The sequence below is a fragment of the Gastrolobium bilobum genome, unplaced genomic scaffold (genome assembly GCF_033153095.1).
Source record: "Gastrolobium bilobum isolate Gb01-03AN ecotype WA unplaced genomic scaffold, APGP_CSIRO_Gbil_v1 utg13468, whole genome shotgun sequence".
Taxonomy (NCBI): Eukaryota; Viridiplantae; Streptophyta; class Magnoliopsida; order Fabales; family Fabaceae; genus Gastrolobium; species Gastrolobium bilobum.
In genome coordinates this window covers 234,886-254,736 of record NW_026898617.1, presented here as the reverse complement: position 1 = coordinate 254,736, position 19,851 = coordinate 234,886, and the positions used below count along the sequence as shown (strand labels likewise).

At 33.3% G+C, this 19,851-nt stretch overlaps 2 protein-coding genes across 3 annotated transcripts; one reads left to right on the top strand and one right to left on the bottom strand.

Annotated features, from left to right (window-relative positions):
• The first annotated feature begins 8,942 nt into the window (after nucleotides 1-8,942).
• On the top strand, nucleotides 8,943-13,959 carry LOC133317728 (cold-responsive protein kinase 1-like). 2 transcript variants are annotated; one of them, XM_061519610.1, is made up of 7 exons: nucleotides 8,943-9,108; nucleotides 9,403-9,516; nucleotides 9,762-9,874; nucleotides 11,813-12,023; nucleotides 12,131-12,368; nucleotides 12,469-12,619; nucleotides 13,407-13,959. In XM_061519610.1, exons 2-7 carry the CDS (start codon nucleotides 9,441-9,443, stop codon nucleotides 13,683-13,685), a joined length of 1,068 nt encoding a protein of 355 aa, XP_061375594.1. In that variant the 5' UTR covers nucleotides 8,943-9,108; nucleotides 9,403-9,440; the 3' UTR covers nucleotides 13,686-13,959. The 2 variants fall into 2 exon arrangements, with proteins under 2 accessions (XP_061375594.1, XP_061375595.1); XM_061519611.1 differs by lacking the exon at nucleotides 8,943-9,108 and adding an exon at nucleotides 9,135-9,160.
• Nucleotides 13,960-15,751: 1,792 nt separating this feature from the next.
• LOC133317689 (clathrin light chain 2-like) lies at nucleotides 15,752-18,882 on the bottom strand. Its single transcript, XM_061519561.1, has 3 exons — nucleotides 18,414-18,882; nucleotides 16,525-16,678; nucleotides 15,752-16,429 (listed from the first exon to the last, which is right to left on the bottom strand). Exons 1-3 carry the CDS (start codon nucleotides 18,797-18,799, stop codon nucleotides 16,001-16,003), a joined length of 969 nt encoding a protein of 322 aa, XP_061375545.1. The 5' UTR covers nucleotides 18,800-18,882; the 3' UTR covers nucleotides 15,752-16,000.
• Nucleotides 18,883-19,851: the final 969 nt, after the last annotated feature.

Below are 19,851 nucleotides of genomic sequence, written 5' to 3'. Positions count from 1 at the left end.
ATCATTATTATTTTTTATTCTATGCCCTATTATTATAATATTTGAGGAAGGATATGTTTACAAATATTTTTTATAAATTTTTACAAATTACATTATGTACTCCCGGAAGTACATGGTCTAACCTAGTATATTTTTGGAAGTATATAGTATAATTTATAAGAGTTTGTAAATAAAAAATTTGTAAATATAATATTTCCTATTCCTTTATAGCAAATTAGATTTTCCGAATATTTTCATGATTCGAGTGAAAAAAAGGACCCACATAGATATAAAATTAATTCTGAATTAAGTGGCATGATAATTATCCAATACTGATATTAAAGATTCTCTCCAAAATTCGAACCTGTATTCTTTTCATAATACATAACAAAATAAAAATATACATAACAAAATATATAATTACATATGTAAATAAATTAGATACAACATTTGACTAAAAGAAACTTTCTTCCTTAGAGATTAAAGAGGTTTAGAATATTTATCTAATTAATTTTTTTTATTAATACAGATTTTTTCGATTATTTTTTTGTTTAAATCACAAATCATATCTTTATTTTTTTATATTAAAAATTACAAATTTTGATTTAATTTTTGTATCGTAGGATACACGTTTCGTATCGTATCGTTCGATACAAATTTCTTTCTAATACAACTCACGATATGTATTGTTGGGCTTGTGAATCGTATTGTATTGTATAAATCGTATCTGTATCGCAAAATAATAATAAGTACAAATTTAGCCATTGAGTCATATGCATCTGACGACTGCAATTTATTTGACTGCATTCTTCCTGCTCCAAATTAAAATACCGAAACTGTGAATTAGATAATTGTTAATTTTTATGTAAGATCACACATTGAAAAATAGCAAATAATAAAATGGATACTTAGAACAAATATACACCTTTATTAACTTAGCACAAATATACACTTTCATTAATTAGAAAATATAATATAGATACATTTTTTTTGGATTCCACAACCTTAATTATCACTTTCGGGAAAATTAGATCCCTAAGCATCCCACAACTTAGGCATGAAAAGAGACCCGCACAAGTATGAAACTAATCCCAAATCAATCAACACGAAAATTATCCAATTTTGACCCAAAGGCCCTCTCGATATTTGAACCCCTACTCGGCAATTCATCTATTATGGAGCAATGACGGAGCCAGCAAATTTAGTGACAAGGGAGGGGGCGAAATTGAAAGTATAGTATTCTTGTCAATTATAACTATCTGGGTAACCAAAAGAACAAAAATGATTTTCACAAGTGAAGATTTCTAAGAATTTGAAGACGCAAACACTCTTTATATGGAAAATATTTAAGTGTTCTTGTTGCACCCATTACTTAATACATCCATCCAATAGAAATAAGACATTACATTAATATGTTGTTATGTTAGTAGTGAGGGAGGAGAAAAATGAATATGTTGTTATGTTAGTAGTAAGGAAGGAGAAAAATGGAGATATATAGTAACTGACCCAGGGTTTTTAACACAACTGTGCACTAAAATTCGAACTCAGGATCATTAGTTAAACAGGAATAACCTCGTGCCAATTGAAACCATGTGCTTTGTGGTTATTAGGCAAAAATTTACATTAAAAAAAATACACTCCACAAAATAAGTTTAAATTAGTTATTAATTATTCTCTCTAATTTATGCAAGTCTAGTATTAATCTTTTTGAAAATCTCTCCACCAATTTATCGATTAATTGACCAATCTCATCAAGTTCGACAACCACAAGAACAACAAGTTTAATATAAATCTTATAGCATACTTTTTACTATTTAATAATTGAGGAAAATTATATTCACAACCTCTTTTTGCTTATAACTTTTATCATCAAATTTTAACTGTTGATCTCCGTCAATCTGACAGTTATAATTTATTGAGAATTAATAATTAATTAATTAATATGACCCAATAAATTAAACTATGAGATTGATAAAAATTAACGGTTAAAATTTAATGATAAAAGATTATAAGTGAAAAGAGATTGTAAATATAATATTTTTCTTAATAATTTGTTTTTTTCACATCTTTTCTATCTTATTTTTTTCCGATTGTTGCCATGTTTTTGGAGAATAAAAATGAAGGGAAAAATGTTTATCCTTTTAAATAACACAACTTATATTCTTTCACTCTCACAAAGAGGTGGGACTCACACCTTTATTTTTTTTGTCAACTTTCTCTCCTCCTTTATCTATCTCTTTTTCTCTCTCTCTTAAAATGATACAACTTTACATCGTTTGAAATGACATACAGTTTACCCAAAAATGAATGATTACGGGCAAATAGTGACAAAAAAATCAGTATTTTATAAATTACTAAATGTGATAACGTGGCATACTTAATCAATCATACTCGAATTTCGGACTAACACAAGTAAAAGTCAATTCTCCTAAATTTTTTATATGTGAAGGAATGTTAAATGTACCGGAAAATAAATTTAGCCAAAGCTAATGTAAGAATTGATTCATATATGGGACAATATATATTTACCACAAAAAATATCTATCACATTTATAACTAATTTAATTACTGTTGATTTTTATCAATCTAACAGCTACAATTTATTGGATTTTATTGAAAATTAATAATTAGTTAATAAGTGCAACCCAATAATTTTTAATAAATTATAACTGTTAGATTAACGAAAATCAACAGTGATTAAATTGATTATAAAGGTGGTAAATATTTTTGGTGGTTTTCACCAAAAAAAAATATATATTTTTGGTGGTAAGTATATCTTTCCCCTTCGTATATACCTTTCAACATCAACATCAGCAACACCTTTATCACAAATTAATTAGGGTCGGTGGTAGATGAACCCAAATAAAATATACAAAAAGGTTGAAAAAAGAAAAAGAAAATAAATAAATAGAATAGTAAATATATATATATAAAAGTAAAAAAGAAAGGAAAAAGAAGAAGAGGGAGAAATGACTAAAAAGGGATCATCTGGAACATAAGAGTAACAACGGGTCTAACCCTCCACCATGCTTATAGCTTTTATCCAATCCGTTCTAAGACATACCGTCCTCCAATCTATATCCAACTCCATTAAATTTTGTTTTAATACATTCCCCCAAGTAAGTTTTGGTCTACCTCTACCTTTTTTTGTGTTGAACTCTTGGTAACAAACTTCTGTTCTTACGGGAGCATCCAGGGGCCTTCTCATTACGTGCCCAAACCACCTCAATCTATGTTCTCTCATCTTCTCAGCCATCGGTAGTACCCCTACCTTTCGTCGAATATCTTCATTTCTTATCTTATCCATCCTCGTATAACCACACATCCACCTTAACATCTTCAACTCTGCTACTCCCATTTTATGCTCATGTTGCCTATGTGCTGGCCAACATTCAGCTACATATAGCATTGCAGGTCTTACTGCTGTTCTATAGAATTTTCCTTTTAACTTAAGGGGGATTTTGCGATTACACAAAAACCCATATGCACTACGCCATTTCATCCACCCTGTTCTAATTCTATGATTTACATCCTCATCAATCTCTCAGCTTTTTCGCAAAATGGAGCCCAGGTATTTAAAAGCATCTTTCTTGGGTACCTCTTGACCACTTAGATGCACGAGATCTTGGTCTACATCTCTTACCAGAGAAAAGTCACACTTCAGATACTCAGTCTTGCTCCGACTTAATGTGAATCCTTTAGATTCCAACGTGCTTCTCCACAATTCAAGTTTTCTATTAACACCGTCTTTGCTCTCATCGATAAGCACAATATCGTATGCAAAAAGCATACACCATGACACTTCCTCTTGAATATCTTTTGTTAGTTCATCCATAACTAAGGCAAAGAGATAAGGACTTAGAGCCGACCCTTGGTGTATACCTATCGTGATAGGGAAATAACTTGATGTTCCGTTACAAGCTTTCACACGTGTAGTAGCCCTATCATACATATCCTTGATTGCCTTTACATACTTTGATGGTACTTTTTTCTTCTCCAGAACCCACCATAAAACTTTCCTTGGAACCCTATCGTATGCTTTCTCAAGATCTATGAACACCATATGTAAGCCCTTCTTCTTTTCTCGATATCTTTCCATTAATTGTCGCATCAAGAAAATGGCTTTCATGGTACATCTTCATGGCATAAATCCAAATTGATTTACAGAAACCTCAGTATTTCTCCTCAAGCGATGTTCAATAACCCTCTCCTACAACTTCATAGTATGGCTCATTAGCTTAATGCCTCTATAGTTAGAACAATTTTGTATATCTCCCTTATTTTTGTAAATAGGTACAATCATACTTTTCCTCCATGCATCAGGCATCTTATTTGTCTGAAGAATCTTATTGAAAAGATTGGTCAACCATTTTATTGTCACATCCCCCAGGCCTCTCCACACTTCAATAGGGATACCATCAGGTCCCAAGGCTTTATTAGTCTCCATCCTCTTTAAAGCCTCCTTAACTTCATGTGTATTAATTCTGCGCACAAATCTTCTATTCAAATCATCATAAGTGTCTTCCAAGTCCACCTCGTTTATATCGCCATCCCCATTAAATAGCTTGTTGAAGTAGTTCATCCATCTTTCATTTACATCTTTATCTCTCACCAAAAGTTTTTGATTTTCATCCTTGATGCATCTAACTTGGGTGAGGTCTTTACTTTTCTTATCCCTTATTTTTGCAAGTTTATATATACCTTTTTCACCATCCTTGCTCCCAAGATTTTTATACAAATCAGCGAAAACCTTGCCTCTAGCTTCTCGCACTGCTTTCTTTGCATTTTTTCTCGCCAATCTAAACTTTTGCAAGTTCTCTTCACTGGGGCTTTTATGCAAAGATCTAAAGCATTCCTTTTTATTTTTAATTGCCTCTTGCACCTCTCCATTTCACCACCATGTTTCATTTGTATGAAATCTATTTCCTTTGCTTTTCTCCCAACACCTTCGTTCCCATATTTTTAATACACTTAGCCATCTCATTCCATATTGCATTTGCTCCTCCATCAAACTCCCGTATATACCCTTACAATTAAAAATAAAGAAGAGTCATTTTGTCCTAAAGACGTTGCGGATACATGACAAATGACTATTTAGCATTGACGAGAGCATATTTAGGGTGTGCAGGCAATGGCGAACATATAAATTTTTATTTATGTCTGCACATTTAGTGATAGAGTTCGGGGGCAACGTCCCAAAAAAAAATTTAATTTTTTTTTTAAATGTATTAAGAATAAAAAAAATATAAACAAGAAAAGAGAAAAAAACTTTAATTTAATATAAAAAAAAATAGTAATCAAGAATAATATAAAGATGATTTTTCTATTGTTATTTTTTCTATTCTCAATATTCATAATTTTGTGATCTATAGTTATAAATAAGAATTATATGCAAAATAATCTTACCTTATTTTTTATTATTATTTTGATATAAAATATAATTAATTGTATCTAATAAATACTTCGCTCGTTTAAGAAAAAATCACCTAATAGAAAACCTATCTTATGCATTCTAATCTTCAAGTCACAACTGTGCGCATAATTAAATTCAACGCTTCACGTCACTTCACAGTAGACAATCTTTTACTGTACCAAAAATATCAAAGTAATTAAACCTTGATTTAAATTCCACAAATTAACATCTCAAGCAATCATCTCCATTACATGCTTCACATAGTGCAGAGTCCATGAAGTCCAATGCCTTACCGAGTAATTAATTTTTTTCTCCAAATATGTGTCTGCATTTGCAGACACATGCAACAAAGTGGGTCTGTCGATGTGTGCAGAATAATCTTTTTCGGAATCAATTCTTTTTTAATTTATGTTTCCGGAAATAGAAATGGATAGAAAAATCGTTTGGTAAAATCGATTTATTTTTTTGTTCCCGGGATGAACCGATTTAATTTTTGTGCTGGAAAACATAAAAAAGAATAAAAAATTTCTATTTTTTTTGTTCTCGGGCACAAAATGAGAAACACTTATCTCTCTCAATCACTCTCCATCTCTACCATCATCATCACCACCACCGTCATCTCGACACGACCACCGCCACCATCGTCGCCGCCATTGTCATACCACTAGTGTCGTCGTCACCCCCCACCACCACGATGCCACCGCCTCCATCCATCATTATCACCATGCCACCGTCACCACCACCACAACCATAACTACCACCGCCACCACCACCACCATTTTCACCGTCACCATCACTATCACCGTCACCATCATCACAACCATAACTACCGCCACCACCACTATCACCGTCACCATCACCACCACCACCACCACCACTGTCAACGCCAACATCGCCATCCCCACGCCACCACTGCCACCACCACCAGTGTCACCAACCACCATTACCATTGCCGCAACCACTACCGCCACTGTCACCGCCACCAACCACCACCACCATCGCCACCATTACACCACCCTTGCCACTACCATCACCATGTTACCGCCACCACCACTATCACCTACCGCCACCGTCACCGCTACAACCACTGCCACCACCACCACCATGATGTCATCACAACCACCACCACCATGCCACCGTTACCATTGTCGCCGCCACCAACCACCTTCCCCCACCATTGCAGCCACTGCCATCACCTCCACCACCAGCTCCACCATCACCATCCCCACCATTACCACGTCGCCGCCACTATTACCACCGCCGTCGTCGCAACCACTGTCGTCACAATCACCACGTCATTGTCACCACCATTACCGTACTGCTGCCGCCACCACCACCATGCCACCCGCCGCCGCCACACCATATGGAAAGTGTTGCTCCGAATTTTTTTTATATTTAATAGGAATTATTTTTTATTATTTTATTTATTATGTTATCAAACACAATTTTTATTCTCAGAAATAAAAATAAAACATATTATCAAATACATTGTTTTTCTTAGAAACTGTTCCGAGGCACCGAAATAGAAAAGAATTACTTCTTTTCAGGAACAGTACTAGGGAATAGAAATGGTTGTCATGTATACCCTTAGTGTTCCTGGAGCACACAATATTCAGTGGGGCAGGGGAGTGAGAAAGAGAAAAAAAGTTGATAAAAGAGGAGAGAGAAAAAAGATTAAATTTATTTTAAGCCAAATGTCAAAATTCTAATTGAAGGATCACAGTAATATTGATGCACCATAAATTTTTTCAAGTTTGACAATAGGAAATTGATAATAGTTGACAACTATTGATTGCTGACGAGGGTTTGGTATAGAATGATGTTTTGCATTGCATCAGTGATAAGGTTTGACACGTCGATTATGATATGTATAAATCATTTTAGAGAAGAAAATTATATCTAATGATTTGGTTGGAATACTTGGCAAATTACCCTTTGGCTTGAGGACAACATCACTTAATCATCTTGGTGGCCTTTCACTAGCCTAACTTTGTAGGGTAATTGTGTTACATATCCCAAATAGCTGGATCTTTAATAAGAGGCATTGATGTCATGCTTAGCTATATGAAAATACCTCCTCTTACCACCGCTACCAGGGACCCAATGATATAATTTGAGTTGGGTTTGCAAATACAATTAAGCAAACTAGAGTTATGCCACGTGCAGTACGAGTAGCTGCAACAACTTTTGATAGAGAAACGAAATTATGAATACTTTTTTTTAAAATGAATATTATTTCTCGTGCTGTTTCATGTAACATACAAAGAATTTCGTTCATTTTTTTTATATAATATATCACACGAGACAAATTATAGAAACAATATATATATATTTTTTTTAATTTATCTATCACTTCATCAATTATTTGAGTAATTTCAAATTTTTTAATCCCAGATAGTGGTAGACGCAACCTGTAACTGGTACTCAATCTTTTTCTGACTCCTGGGGCTTTCTCCGTGATGCTAGGTCTCGAGCTACTGGTTGTTATTACTTATTATGGTTGTATTAAAATAAAAAAAAATGTTATTATGATACTAGAGTCTAAGTCTGGCTACTGGTTAATAATATTTTATTTATATTTTTTATTAATTAACTTCAAAAAATAAAAATAAGGCTATAACTGATATTTTATAAATATTTTCTCTAAAGTGTTTGTCCTTTTGTTGATGAAGCTACAGCCTACAAGATCAAGAAAGTCATTGATGGTTGATTAATTAAGCTGGTATTTAAACCAACCATTGACATAATTATCATTTCGCAAATGCCGACTTAAGCCCACAAATATACGGAGATCTTTTTGACTTTTGAAAATCACTAGCAGAGAAAAAAATTCCACAATAAATACTAATAGCACTAAAAACAAAAGAGTTGAAGCAATATGCATGTGATTTTCAGCATTCATATATGACTTCAACCATATACAGGAACTCCCCTTAATCTTATTATAGTCAAAGATAGAATAGTTGATAATATAAAATGCCTACCCCATTATGTAGAAAACATGACTCCGCAAAAAAAGTCAAGTATTACTTTTTTTTTCGCTTGAAATCAATTCATATTATGTTATGCTATCCAGTTGGATTAGAGTGCAAAGTGCCCAACTTTGAAAGCTGAAACTTTTGACAATGTTCAATGATTGGTAAATCGTGTATTTTGATTAACCTGAAAAACATTTTTCAATTCAAAATAAATTGATCAAAATAAAAATAAATAAATATTAAAACATTTAAAATATCGATTAATAATAGAATGTAAAAATCAAAACAAAAATTGAATGGTGAGTGTTGGAAATTTAAGCATGAGGAACACTAGTCCCTCTTTTAAGGTAATTGTATTTTGTTTTTTCTGTTTGTGCTCTCAATTGATCAGATTCTGATTTTATAATAAGACAAAGTGGGAACTGACATGAGGTGAAGTTGTAGCTTGACATGTGTGACCGTTTCATAACACTCTTAATTGCTGGACAAAGCAGAGAAGAACAAGAACAACCAAACACACTAGCCGCCACTGTGGCCCATTAAAATAATAAAACCAACCAGCCTGTCTGCTGAAAATTTGTGTCTTTTCAAAATTCAATTATATAGCTGACTATAATATGTTAACATCCCATGTTCTTCTCACGTTTGGATTTAGGTTTGTGTCTGTGGTTATCCTTCAACTTTAAGGGCTATTATTACACCTCTGCTTCCACCTGAATTGTCTTATCAACTAACTAGGTAGCCATTTCTCAATCTCAAATCTCATGTCTTACTTTGTTTCACTGAAGGGGTATTTTCTTTGGTTTTGTTGAACTTTGAATTGAAGAAAATGACAAACTGTGTTGTATCCTTCAGTTTTTTTTTTTTAATTTGAAAACACATATGAATGTTATTTTCCATCCTGAAATTAAAAATAAGGTTTAATCTTCCAATTAAGCAAGAAAATAAGATTTCATCTCCATTTGGGTGCCCATGCCTATGCATGGCTATGTTTCTTATTAGTCTTTTATGTTAGAATGTTATATAATGCAGATTGCAGAGTATTGCAGTAATATATACACAGGACCATTATGAGTTGTGGCTGCTTTGGAGCCTCCACTATAAAGAAGAAAAGAAGTCTTTCTTATATTCCCAAAGAAATTGATGGTGAGGATCTACTGGTTACTTATCTTATTTTATGGCCTTCAACAATGCTAGAAACCTTCTGAAATTTCGTTATCATTTATATGTGGTAAAGATTGTCCTTAAAATCACCTAGCTAGCTTGATCCTTTAACCACTTTGAGTGATTAGTTGTTCCTAAACTGGAAAGATCTTTATCTAGAATTCCTTTCTTAACATATTATTACTTCCCATTTATGTACTTAGTATATATATTCTTCTGTTGTGCAGGCTATCCGCTAGGTAATATTAGGCATTTCTCTGATAAAGAACTGAGATTGGCAACCGATAATTATCATTTAAGACATAAGATAGGACGAGGAGGTTTTGGAACTGTTTACCAGGTATTCAGGTTACTCATGATTCTTGTATAAAAATGCAACTATGGAATTAATATGAATGTTGGTCCAATTGAACTTATCAAAATAATTCTTCAGGGGTGCTTATGCTGCTGAGTTGCTGCTATTTGCAGTTTCTTTTTCCTTTATCTCTTTCTTTCATGCTGAATATCACTTCTAAGATTTCATATGTCATATGAGATGCAAAAGCCAATCTGAGACTAACTAGAAATGGAAAACATCGACCACTAGGGTTAGCCTAGTGGTTGTGGGTGTGTGTGTTAGGTGTGTGTAGTGTAGTGGTGTGTGTTCAATTCCCGTGTAATGCAAAAATAAGAAAAGAAATGGAAAACATCAATACATTGTACCAATACATTGATTTATTTGAAAAACTCGTATGCAAAATATATAATGGGTTTAGTGGTATATATATATATATATATATATATATATATATATATATATATATATGGGGTTTACATTTTTGCAGCTGTTGTACGTGCAGCAATAAAATACTTGCCATATATATACTTGAAAGTATTAAATGCGGAGAATCATAACCATACACTTGTCGTTGTTGTACGTAAAGTGGCTGCAGAAATGATTTTACTTTTACCTATATATATATATATAGGTTTACATTTCTGCCGCTGCTGTATGTGCAGCAATCAAATACTTGCCATATATATATATTTAAAAGCATTAAATGCGAGGAATCATAACCATACAAAGGATGAAAACATTAAATATGAAAAATCATAACCATACACCTATCGTTGTTGTACGTAAAACGGCTGTAAAAATGATTTTATCATATATATATATATATATATATATATATATATATATATGAGCGAATAAGTACATGATTAGAGTTTCTTATGCAAACTGTATCGATTTCTTGTGATTAAGTTACAATAAATATAGTTGTAAATCTCCTAAATTATTGTACGGATGACCTGAATTTTGCCTATTATATCTATATATGTGCGAATAAGTACATGATTAGAGTTTTTTTATTCAAACTGTATCGATTTCTTGTGATTAAGTTACAATAAATATAGTTGTAGATCTCCTAAATTATTGTACGGATGACCTGAATTTTGCCTATTTTATATATATATATATATATATATATATATATATATATGTGCGAATAAGTACATGATTAGAGTTTCTTATTCAAACTGTATCGATTTCTTGTGATTAAGTTACAATAAATATAGTTGTAAATCTCCTAGATTATTGTACGGATGACCTGAATTTGGCCGGATAATAGGAGTAGAATATATACATGAGATAACGTAGAAACCACTAGCCAGTGGGCCACTATGCTAAAGGAAATATACTAAAATTTTTATTTATTTTTTAATATTATACCTACTTTTGCATGTCCTGCCACTTTCTACGCAGCTCCCCTTTACATTTTATATAAATATTCGATTCATCAATCATTCAATCGTTAGTATTATTACTTGTCATTAGAAAAAGTATGCCATGTTATTAATTATGTGGAGATATGATAAAATAATTATTTAAAAATAGTCAGAGCTTGTTTAATTCTTTTCTTGTTTTTAAAATTTTTATATTCTTAATATTTTACTCTTAAAAGTAGATTATGAAAAATAAACTTTAAAAAAAAATCAAATAAAAAATAGGTATTGGAACAAATTTTTTGTGTTTAAATTTTTTAAATTTCATAATTAACAAAGATAAGGTATACCCTTCACTATAAGAAAAGATTTAAACAACAACTGATTAAAGATTTAAGCAAAGCTTGTATATATTAAATTTTATTCTCTTTTGCACATGCTCCATAATTGATTGCTTTTTCAGCATCCAGCTTTTCAGATTAAGATTTTATTCATTTCTCATTATATTATTTTATGCTCTTATTATTGATTGCTAAGTACATTCTAAATGCCCATGTTGCAATTTTGCTAGGGAACCTTAAAAGATGGAAGGCAGGTAGCAGTGAAGACCCTTTCAGTTGGGTCAAAGCAAGGATTTCGTGAATTTTTGGCTGAAATCAACACTTTGTCAAATGTTAAACATCCAAATCTTGTTGAATTGATTGGATTCTGCATTCAAGGACCTAGCCGTACATTAGTCTACGAGTATGTGGAAAATGGAAGCGTTGATAGTGCATTACTTGGTAACTTTCCAAATGATTGGTGTGAATTATGAAGTCACAAATTAAATTCATATGCAGATGAGAGGATGAAACATGTAACCTTTTTTTTTTTCCCTATCTTTTTGTAGGCAAAAAGAATAAAAACATCAAACTAGACTGGAGAAAAAGATCTACTATTTGTGTGGGAACTGCTAAGGCTCTTGCATTTCTTCATGAAGAACTTGCACCACATATTGTGCACAGAGACATCAAAGCTAGTAATGTACTACTTGACAGAGACTTTAATCCCAAAATAGGTGATTTTGGGTTGGCTAAATTATTTCCAGATGACATCAGTCACATTAGCACAAGAATTGCTGGAACAACGTATGTCATATTTCAGATTTTTTTATTTTTTTTTTCACTTCGGAATTTGGTCAATTTATACTTGGATTATGGAACTGATTTATACTAACCATGTATGCAGTGGTTACTTAGCACCGGAATATGCATTTGGTGGCCAGTTAACCATGAAGGCTGATGTATATAGCTTTGGGGTTCTTATACTTGAAATTATTAGTGCCAAAAGAAGCACGAGGACAAACATGGGAATGCCAGACCAATTCCTATTAGAATGGGTACATAAGTCTCCATTTCCAATATTTATGAGTTACTTTGCAACATTATACATTTTATGTTTTGTTAGTCTCCAATTGTAAAACATGTGAGTCAAGTTGCGGGAAAAAACGTTTATATGCTGTTTCTCTCCGTGCTCCTTTCATTAACTACTTGTTTCGGTTATTTGACCATTGTGTCCTTTTTTTCATTTAAAAAATTTCATTTTGTCCCCTTTCAAAACTATACATTAATCTGTCTCTGTTTGACCAATATATTTGAACATATACTCGAGTAATGACTCAGATATTATGAGTAACCTGAAGAGTAGCTTTGTGGGTATCACAAAACCTATTGACATTATAAACTTTTGGAAATTCTTTAATAAGACTTCGGAAAGCCATAACTTTGAACTCAGATGTCCAAATCGAGTTTTATTTATTTATTTCACGTAACTTTTCAAGAGCTACGCGTTAAATTTTTTTTATAGAAATTCTTTTGAACATATACTCGAGTACATGTCAAGGGAACAAGAAATACTCGAGTATATGTTTATGAGAGTTGATATACTAAAATATATTGGTCATTAACAGTCAAACAAGATCAAATTGGTGTATAATTTTAGGACAGGGATAAAGTAGTAATTTTTAAATTAAAAAAGGGCAAACTAGTCAAATAGCCACCTTGTTCCACTTAACATAAAGCATTCCTAAGTTTTCCTTGGAGCAAATATTTGCAAGACATGTATTTTATTTCTCAATGTGGAACTTTGGATTGGACATAATGACATATAATTATTTGGTTTAACAGGCCTGGCAACTTTATGAAGAGGAGAAATTGTTGGAGCTTGTGGATTCAGACATGGAAAATTTTCATGTGAAAGAGGTGATTAGGTACATGAAGGTTGCTCTTTTCTGCACACAGTCAACAGCAAGCAGAAGGCCATTGATGACTCAGGTAGTTGATATGCTCACCAAGGAAATTCAGCTCAACGAGAAACAACTTACAGCACCAGGATTTTTCACTGATGCAGGAGAATCCCAGAATAGCTCTACTAAAGTTAGTATTACTCAGGTGACACCACGGTGATGCCTAAATAATTTCTTATGTCAATTCCAGAGTTGCAAAGGGAGACCAAAAAAAAAAGTAGGTTTTGTTTTCTTAAAAGTTAATAGATTTAGATAATCTATTTTGTTTCATTTTTTTTTTCCAAAGAATATAACGTAGCATGAATGATGAAAACATCCACATGCTAGTGCATGTTGAAAATGTTTATTTCATATTTATCTTACAGTAGGAAATTGGGGAGCAGAGTTTGCTTGAAACACAAATCACAAATTGTCCAACGTAAATGATAACGTACAATGTATCCAGTATCCTTCCCTGAAGTGAGGAGAAAATTTTTGGAATGAATTTATAATGAATCTTATCAAAAAATTAGTACGCCAAAATATTACTGATAATATTAAGTCAATTTTCCCCATGCAATGTTTGATTAACTGTGAAATATTGATGAGAATGTAGAATAATTTTATGAAAATAACATCCTCCCTTTCATCTTTCTTATTCTCTCACACTCTGCGTACCACCACGCCTACTATGCAGGCCACAGCCTCACCGCTGAACCATAACAACAAAAAACATCCCTCTCCTCTTCATACATTCTTATAACACAGACAGAGATTCCAACCTTCATATCAAGTTTCTCTCACTTTATCTCTCGGTTTGTGTTGTTTCCCACAATCAATTCACGTAAGAAAGAAAAAATGGGTTGTGGAAAATCTAAACACGATGTTGCTTCCGGAAACACCATCGTTCTCCAGCGCAAGAAATCCAGCGTTTGTTTTCATGGTGTGGCTTATGAATTGATTGCGGTATTTGGAGAGTTTTTCCTGAAGGTAGCTCTTAAATCTGGGGTTCCCATTTTGTGTTGAATCTGTGAATGTTTTAAAGTTTGACTTTTGGGGTTGGGTTCTTGATTGGGTGGCACCCCATTGTGGAAAAAAGTCTGGTTTTCTGGGTTCAAATTGTTAAAGTTTTATCTGGGGCTTTAAATGGACGTGTTTCTTGGAAAAGGGTCATTGCATTTTTGTGGAAGATGTGGACACCGAGTTGTTGTTTTATTGAACAGAAGAACAATGAAAATGTCGAAGAGATTAAGGATGTTAAGTCCAATGGCATTAATGGCAAAGCTTCTGAGATAACAAATGTGCAAGAAGACAACGCATTGGAGAAGAGCCAAGAAGTCGCTGATGCTGAGGATGAAGCAATAACGGAGTCAAAAGAAGAAGAAAGGAGAAGAGACGGGGGTTAATTTTGTCCCATAAAAATTAACTAAGTTTCCCATCGGATGAGATTCTCAATTCCTGGAAAAATTTTGCACATCTTGTGCCAAACATGGGAAAATAAAAAAATTCAATGTCACTTCTCCACGAAAATAAAATTTCCCCCCATACCAAACACTGGTGAAGAGGAAGAGATAGTTGAGTTGTCTGCCCCGCTCTATTTCTCACGTGCTCTGGTAATAATCACAACAATGAAATTTTAACTCTTTCAGTATATCTATCAGTTAATTAGACCAAGTTTGAAACCCCAGTTAAAGCATGGAAGCCTTTCATTTGTATGTCTTATCTTATTCATTACCTTTTCAGATTTTTGTTAATAATTTATGATCTATCACAAGACACAAATAACAGTGGTAGATAACATATATTTAATAGTTCGTACTTAACTAAAAATCCATAACTCTAGACACCATAAAAAATAAAAATAAAAAATAAAAATGATAAAAATAATAAGTGCTAAGGGGTCCAATATAACAAAAATCCAAAGCAACACGAGATCAAGCGAACGAAAAGATACAAAAGGATTTTGAGGGGGAAATAGTTTGGGATAAACCTACAAAAATCTTAAAAACATTTTAATGTGTAATGAATTATGATACATATAAACTCCGAACAAATAATTAGCAAGCATTATAAAGTAAATTATTGAATTATTGATTTGATTTGATTTGCTTTAATATGTTTAATTAATTCAGCTAAATTATTTCAACCGTGACTAAAACGTTACTCGCCGATCAGACGCATACCAGAGGAAATTTTAACACCAAAAATGATAATACGTTGTATTTGACACCACCAGTCAGCAATCCCATGATCATTAAGGTCAAAAAAACACTCTTGTCTAAAAGGATGTATTTAAACCCATATGAACATTGAATCTCCATGTAATCATTGTCAATAATGGATTTAATTCATACGAAACCTTAATGTAGGTAATAAAATGCAACCAATAAACATTAGAAACTAATAACAAGACAAAAAGATTCATCAAAGACTGCAGGTGGAGAAGGGGATAGCAGAAGAAAGATTGAGAGGGAGCTTAAGTATGATAAGGCAGAATTATGCAGCAGGCTGCTCCTCAGTGGCAGAAGCTTCTTTCTGGGGTTCATCTGCAGAGCCGTTAGAGGTGGCATCCTTTGGTAGTGACCCAGGTGTACCTTCTGCTGCTGCAGATCCAGTTACTTTAGATGCTGTTTCTTTTCCATCCTTACCATCTTTGGCATCTTTAGTCGGAGCAGGTGGTGGAGGAATCATGTGAGGTGGTGGTGTATGCTTCAGCTTTAACAGTATATGCCGCATTCTAGAAAGATCCGTGGGTTTGCCAGGCTTTGGGCCTTGGACGACCATAATTGATGGCTTCTTCTCCTGATCCTTTTTGCCTCTTTTCTTTTCAATGTTGGGAACCTCACGAGGAATGAGCTCTGCAATTGTTTTCCAATAAGCTTTGTCTGCCTCTTTGTGAAACTTCTCTTGATTAGCCACGAATAACTGCTCCACAAACAAATTTCATTTTCTACAATTAAAAGAGCAGGAAAAAAAAAACATCATGCGAAAGATGATATCATGATGCAAGTAAAACTTACCTTCTCCCTTTCTCTATTTTGAACCTTGTTAGTCTCAACATTAAGCTTCCTTTTCTCATAGAAAGCCACCTTATATTCCTCAGCTTCCTCAATTATCTTTAATCTCATTTCTTTTTCCCTTTTCTCCTTCTCCTCTAGCAGAATGGCATTTTGACTGTATAACGAAAGACAAAGGCATTCATTTTCTTTATGACAACTGAGTTCAAAGTTGCATTAGATCTTAAATCTTTATTGGCCTAAGATCAGAAATTAAGAAAATGATAGTTTTTCCATTATGTTCGAATAATTTTGCCTCTGATAACTGTACAAACAGAGAATTTATATTAATGGCATCAACTTTTTTCGGATAAAAAATTTAATAACAGTATTAACTACAATAATGTCACATTGACCTATTATTTTAAGCCGTTATCGCAAATAGTACTCTATGCAGGCATTTTTGGATATCTAAAACACTAAACACTTTATCTAGGCCAAAAAAAAGATAACTGTTTAAGTAATGCACCATGCAATTTACATAAATATTTCATATCAAAATTGGAATCCTAATTTCTGTATTGCTACTTGATACTACAGGAATGCTCAAATTATGCGGTGTATAAATCAAAACAACAAAAATTTGTAATATTTTTTCAAGCCTAGACCAGTTGCGCAGCATGCAATATATCAAACATTATAAGAGTTCAATCCTATATCAAATGGATGGGCATTATTGGCAAGATTTATTAGAAAATGGTAGAGTAAATTAGTTCTTCAATTATAAGAGAGAAGAGAACATTGTAAAACCATAAAGTTAAGGAGGAGAAGTTCAATTGTCTCTAAACAGAATGTAGAAGAAACAGGTTATTCAGGGCAAGCAAAAACATAAACCTGGGAGGAATATTTTTTAGGGGCGTAGAACCTGATTGTAGCATCGGATAACATAGATTTACGAGTTAATTTCTTTTGACACATGATAAATGTGCATATTTGCATAACCAGATTGCCCAATATCTATTACTCCCTGAAGAACACGGGTGGAAGAAATAGATAAGGAGAGGGAAAAAATTCTGCCAATAGCCTATTTAAGAAGCACACTCGATTAAATATTATACAGCTTTCATGTCATACTTTTCATAGCACTCACAAAATCCAAGATATGTGTTCAGGAGGATCTGATGCAATCCTCATCAAGATTTATCATCACCTAGTTCTTCTTAAATTGCTTACCTTATCTAAGTTTAACAGAAGAGAGATGTAAAACTCATTACTGTCACCTTGAGACATTGAGTACGATCATTTTACTCCAAAGGGCAAGGGGTCATACAATGATTATTCTTCCACTAATATTTAATCCAATAAAGTGAGCACACAAAAGAGACACTAAAAGTAGTATAATCTGCACTGTGATTGGAATCTCAGTCCGAGATGCTATCTTAAGTGTTTTGCACCATCGAATTTAACCTAAAAAATACCTCACCAAACAATAACTATAGACTATAGAGATCCAACTTCCATGAGTGAAAAAATTAATTACTCTCCTGCCTTCCCCTCCAAACTTCCTCCATCCAACATACTCTTAGAACTTGTGGATATAAATCAATTCCTTCCTCCCTAACAAACAATTATACTAAATCTTAGGAAAAATCCCATCTTCATATCTTACCACAGCTCAACTAACTACTTCAAGTGACATAGTAACAAACTAGGTTCATCAATTTGTTTCTTTATACATATAAGATCAAGCTTCCTGATTCCTAATTCCTGATTCCAAATCAAGTAACTGCATGAAACTATGTGATCAAACATGCTATAAACTTCTGGATTAAAGCAAAATCATCACAGATCTAAGCAGATTCAAACGAGATCCAACAAATTCACAAACCATAAGAAAAACAGCAACCACTCACCGGCGCCACTCCCGAAGGGCGTAACCTTCCTCCGGCTCCATATCACCTGGCGGCGGAAGCACTGGACCGTCGGAGACAAAAACATCGTCGCCGTAATCGTTTCCGTTTTCATTCCCATTCTCAACGGTGACCGACTCGAAGGGAGACTGAGAGTAGCCAGGATTCGGATCACTGAACCCGTAGATCTCCGGCGATGCCGCAGCAGCGTGATCGACAGAGACATCGCCGTCGGGGGAGAATCCTCCGGTGAAGCTGGAGTAGCCACCGTAGCCGGAGTAGGTATCTTCCTCTTCCTCCGCGTGGTCGGCGGCGGAGGAGGCGGAAAAGTGGTGGGTGGAAGAAGAGTTGACGTTCAAGTCATCGGTGAAGGTGTCGAAGGAAGACATGTCTGCGGGTTTCTCTCTCTAGAAATGAGTTTCTCTCTCTTCTGTGAAATACAAATGCAAATGCTGATTTGCTTGGACGGAAGTTGAGCAGTGCCTCTAAACTTTTTTTGACTTTTCAAATACTTAACGGTGAATACAAAAGAAAAAGAAAAAACAACAATAAGTATAAAACAGGTTTGTTGTTTGTTATTTTAAATGATATACGTTATGTCATTTTAGGAGAGAAATAGACATGGAAAAAACGGAAATCATGAGAAAAAGTTGATGATTTTTTTAATTTAAAATTTAAATTTTTTGTGTCTATATCTCTTTTAAAATAACATAACTTTTTGTCATTTAAAATGACAAACACTTTTCTCTATAAAATATAACAAAAATTGCAGAATTTAATTTTGATTCATTATTAATATAACGTTTTACATTGAAGTTAGAAAATATTTCATCGCTGTTATAGAATATTTTGTTATTTTTTAAAATGTATATAGCATTTATCATTTTTTTAGTCAATGAAAATATATTTTTATATAATAAAAACAATTGCGTTTGTTAGCATTATTAATGGATCAATTTTTCATTTTTTATAAAAAATATATTAAATAGTTGTCTTCAAATATTAATCATAATATTTTAAAAAAATTAGGTTTTAATGTTTCTAAAGTGAATGTAGATAAGTTATCTACATTCGCTCTCAAAACTACGTCGTTTTGAGTTAAAAAATTAAAAAAGGGCCGACCCAGTTCAAATACCCACTTCGTGAGTGTCTGGGGAAGGGAATACTCTAGGCAGTCTTTCCCCTGCTTTTTGCAGAGAGGCTGATTCGAACCCGCGACCTGACACACCACGGCAAGCAAGCTTAAGCTTACCGCTGAGTTAAAAAATTAAAAAAGTTATAATTAAAAAGATTATTATAACCCTGAAATAAATTATAATTACAAAAATACGTTGATTTCTGCCTCAAAACGACGTCGTTTTGAGCTCAATGTAGATAAGTTATCTACCTTGACGGTAGAAAAAACGAACCCAAAAAATTATTATGGTTATTATTATGTTGA

What these genes read in the sequence shown, in the direction of transcription:
- LOC133317728 (XM_061519610.1), top strand. Translation starts at nt 9,441, where the DNA reads ATGAGTTGTGGCTGCTTTGGAGCCTCCACTATAAAGAAGAAAAGAAGT. An exon ending in ACAAGAATTGCTGGAACAAC is followed by an intron (nt 12,369 to 12,468) that starts GTATGTCATATT and finishes CCATGTATGCAG; the next exon opens with TGGTTACTTAGCACCGGAAT. An exon ending in ACCAATTCCTATTAGAATGG is followed by an intron (nt 12,620 to 13,406) that starts GTACATAAGTCT and finishes TTGGTTTAACAG; the next exon opens with GCCTGGCAACTTTATGAAGA.
- LOC133317689 (XM_061519561.1), bottom strand. Translation starts at nt 18,799, where the DNA reads ATGTCTTCCTTCGACACCTTCACCGATGACTTGAACGTCAACTCTTCT. An exon ending in GCCCTTCGGGAGTGGCGCCG is followed by an intron (nt 16,679 to 18,413) that starts GTGAGTGGTTGC and finishes TTCGTTATACAG; the next exon opens with TCAAAATGCCATTCTGCTAG. An exon ending in AAAATAGAGAAAGGGAGAAG is followed by an intron (nt 16,430 to 16,524) that starts GTAAGTTTTACT and finishes TTTGTGGAGCAG; the next exon opens with TTATTCGTGGCTAATCAAGA.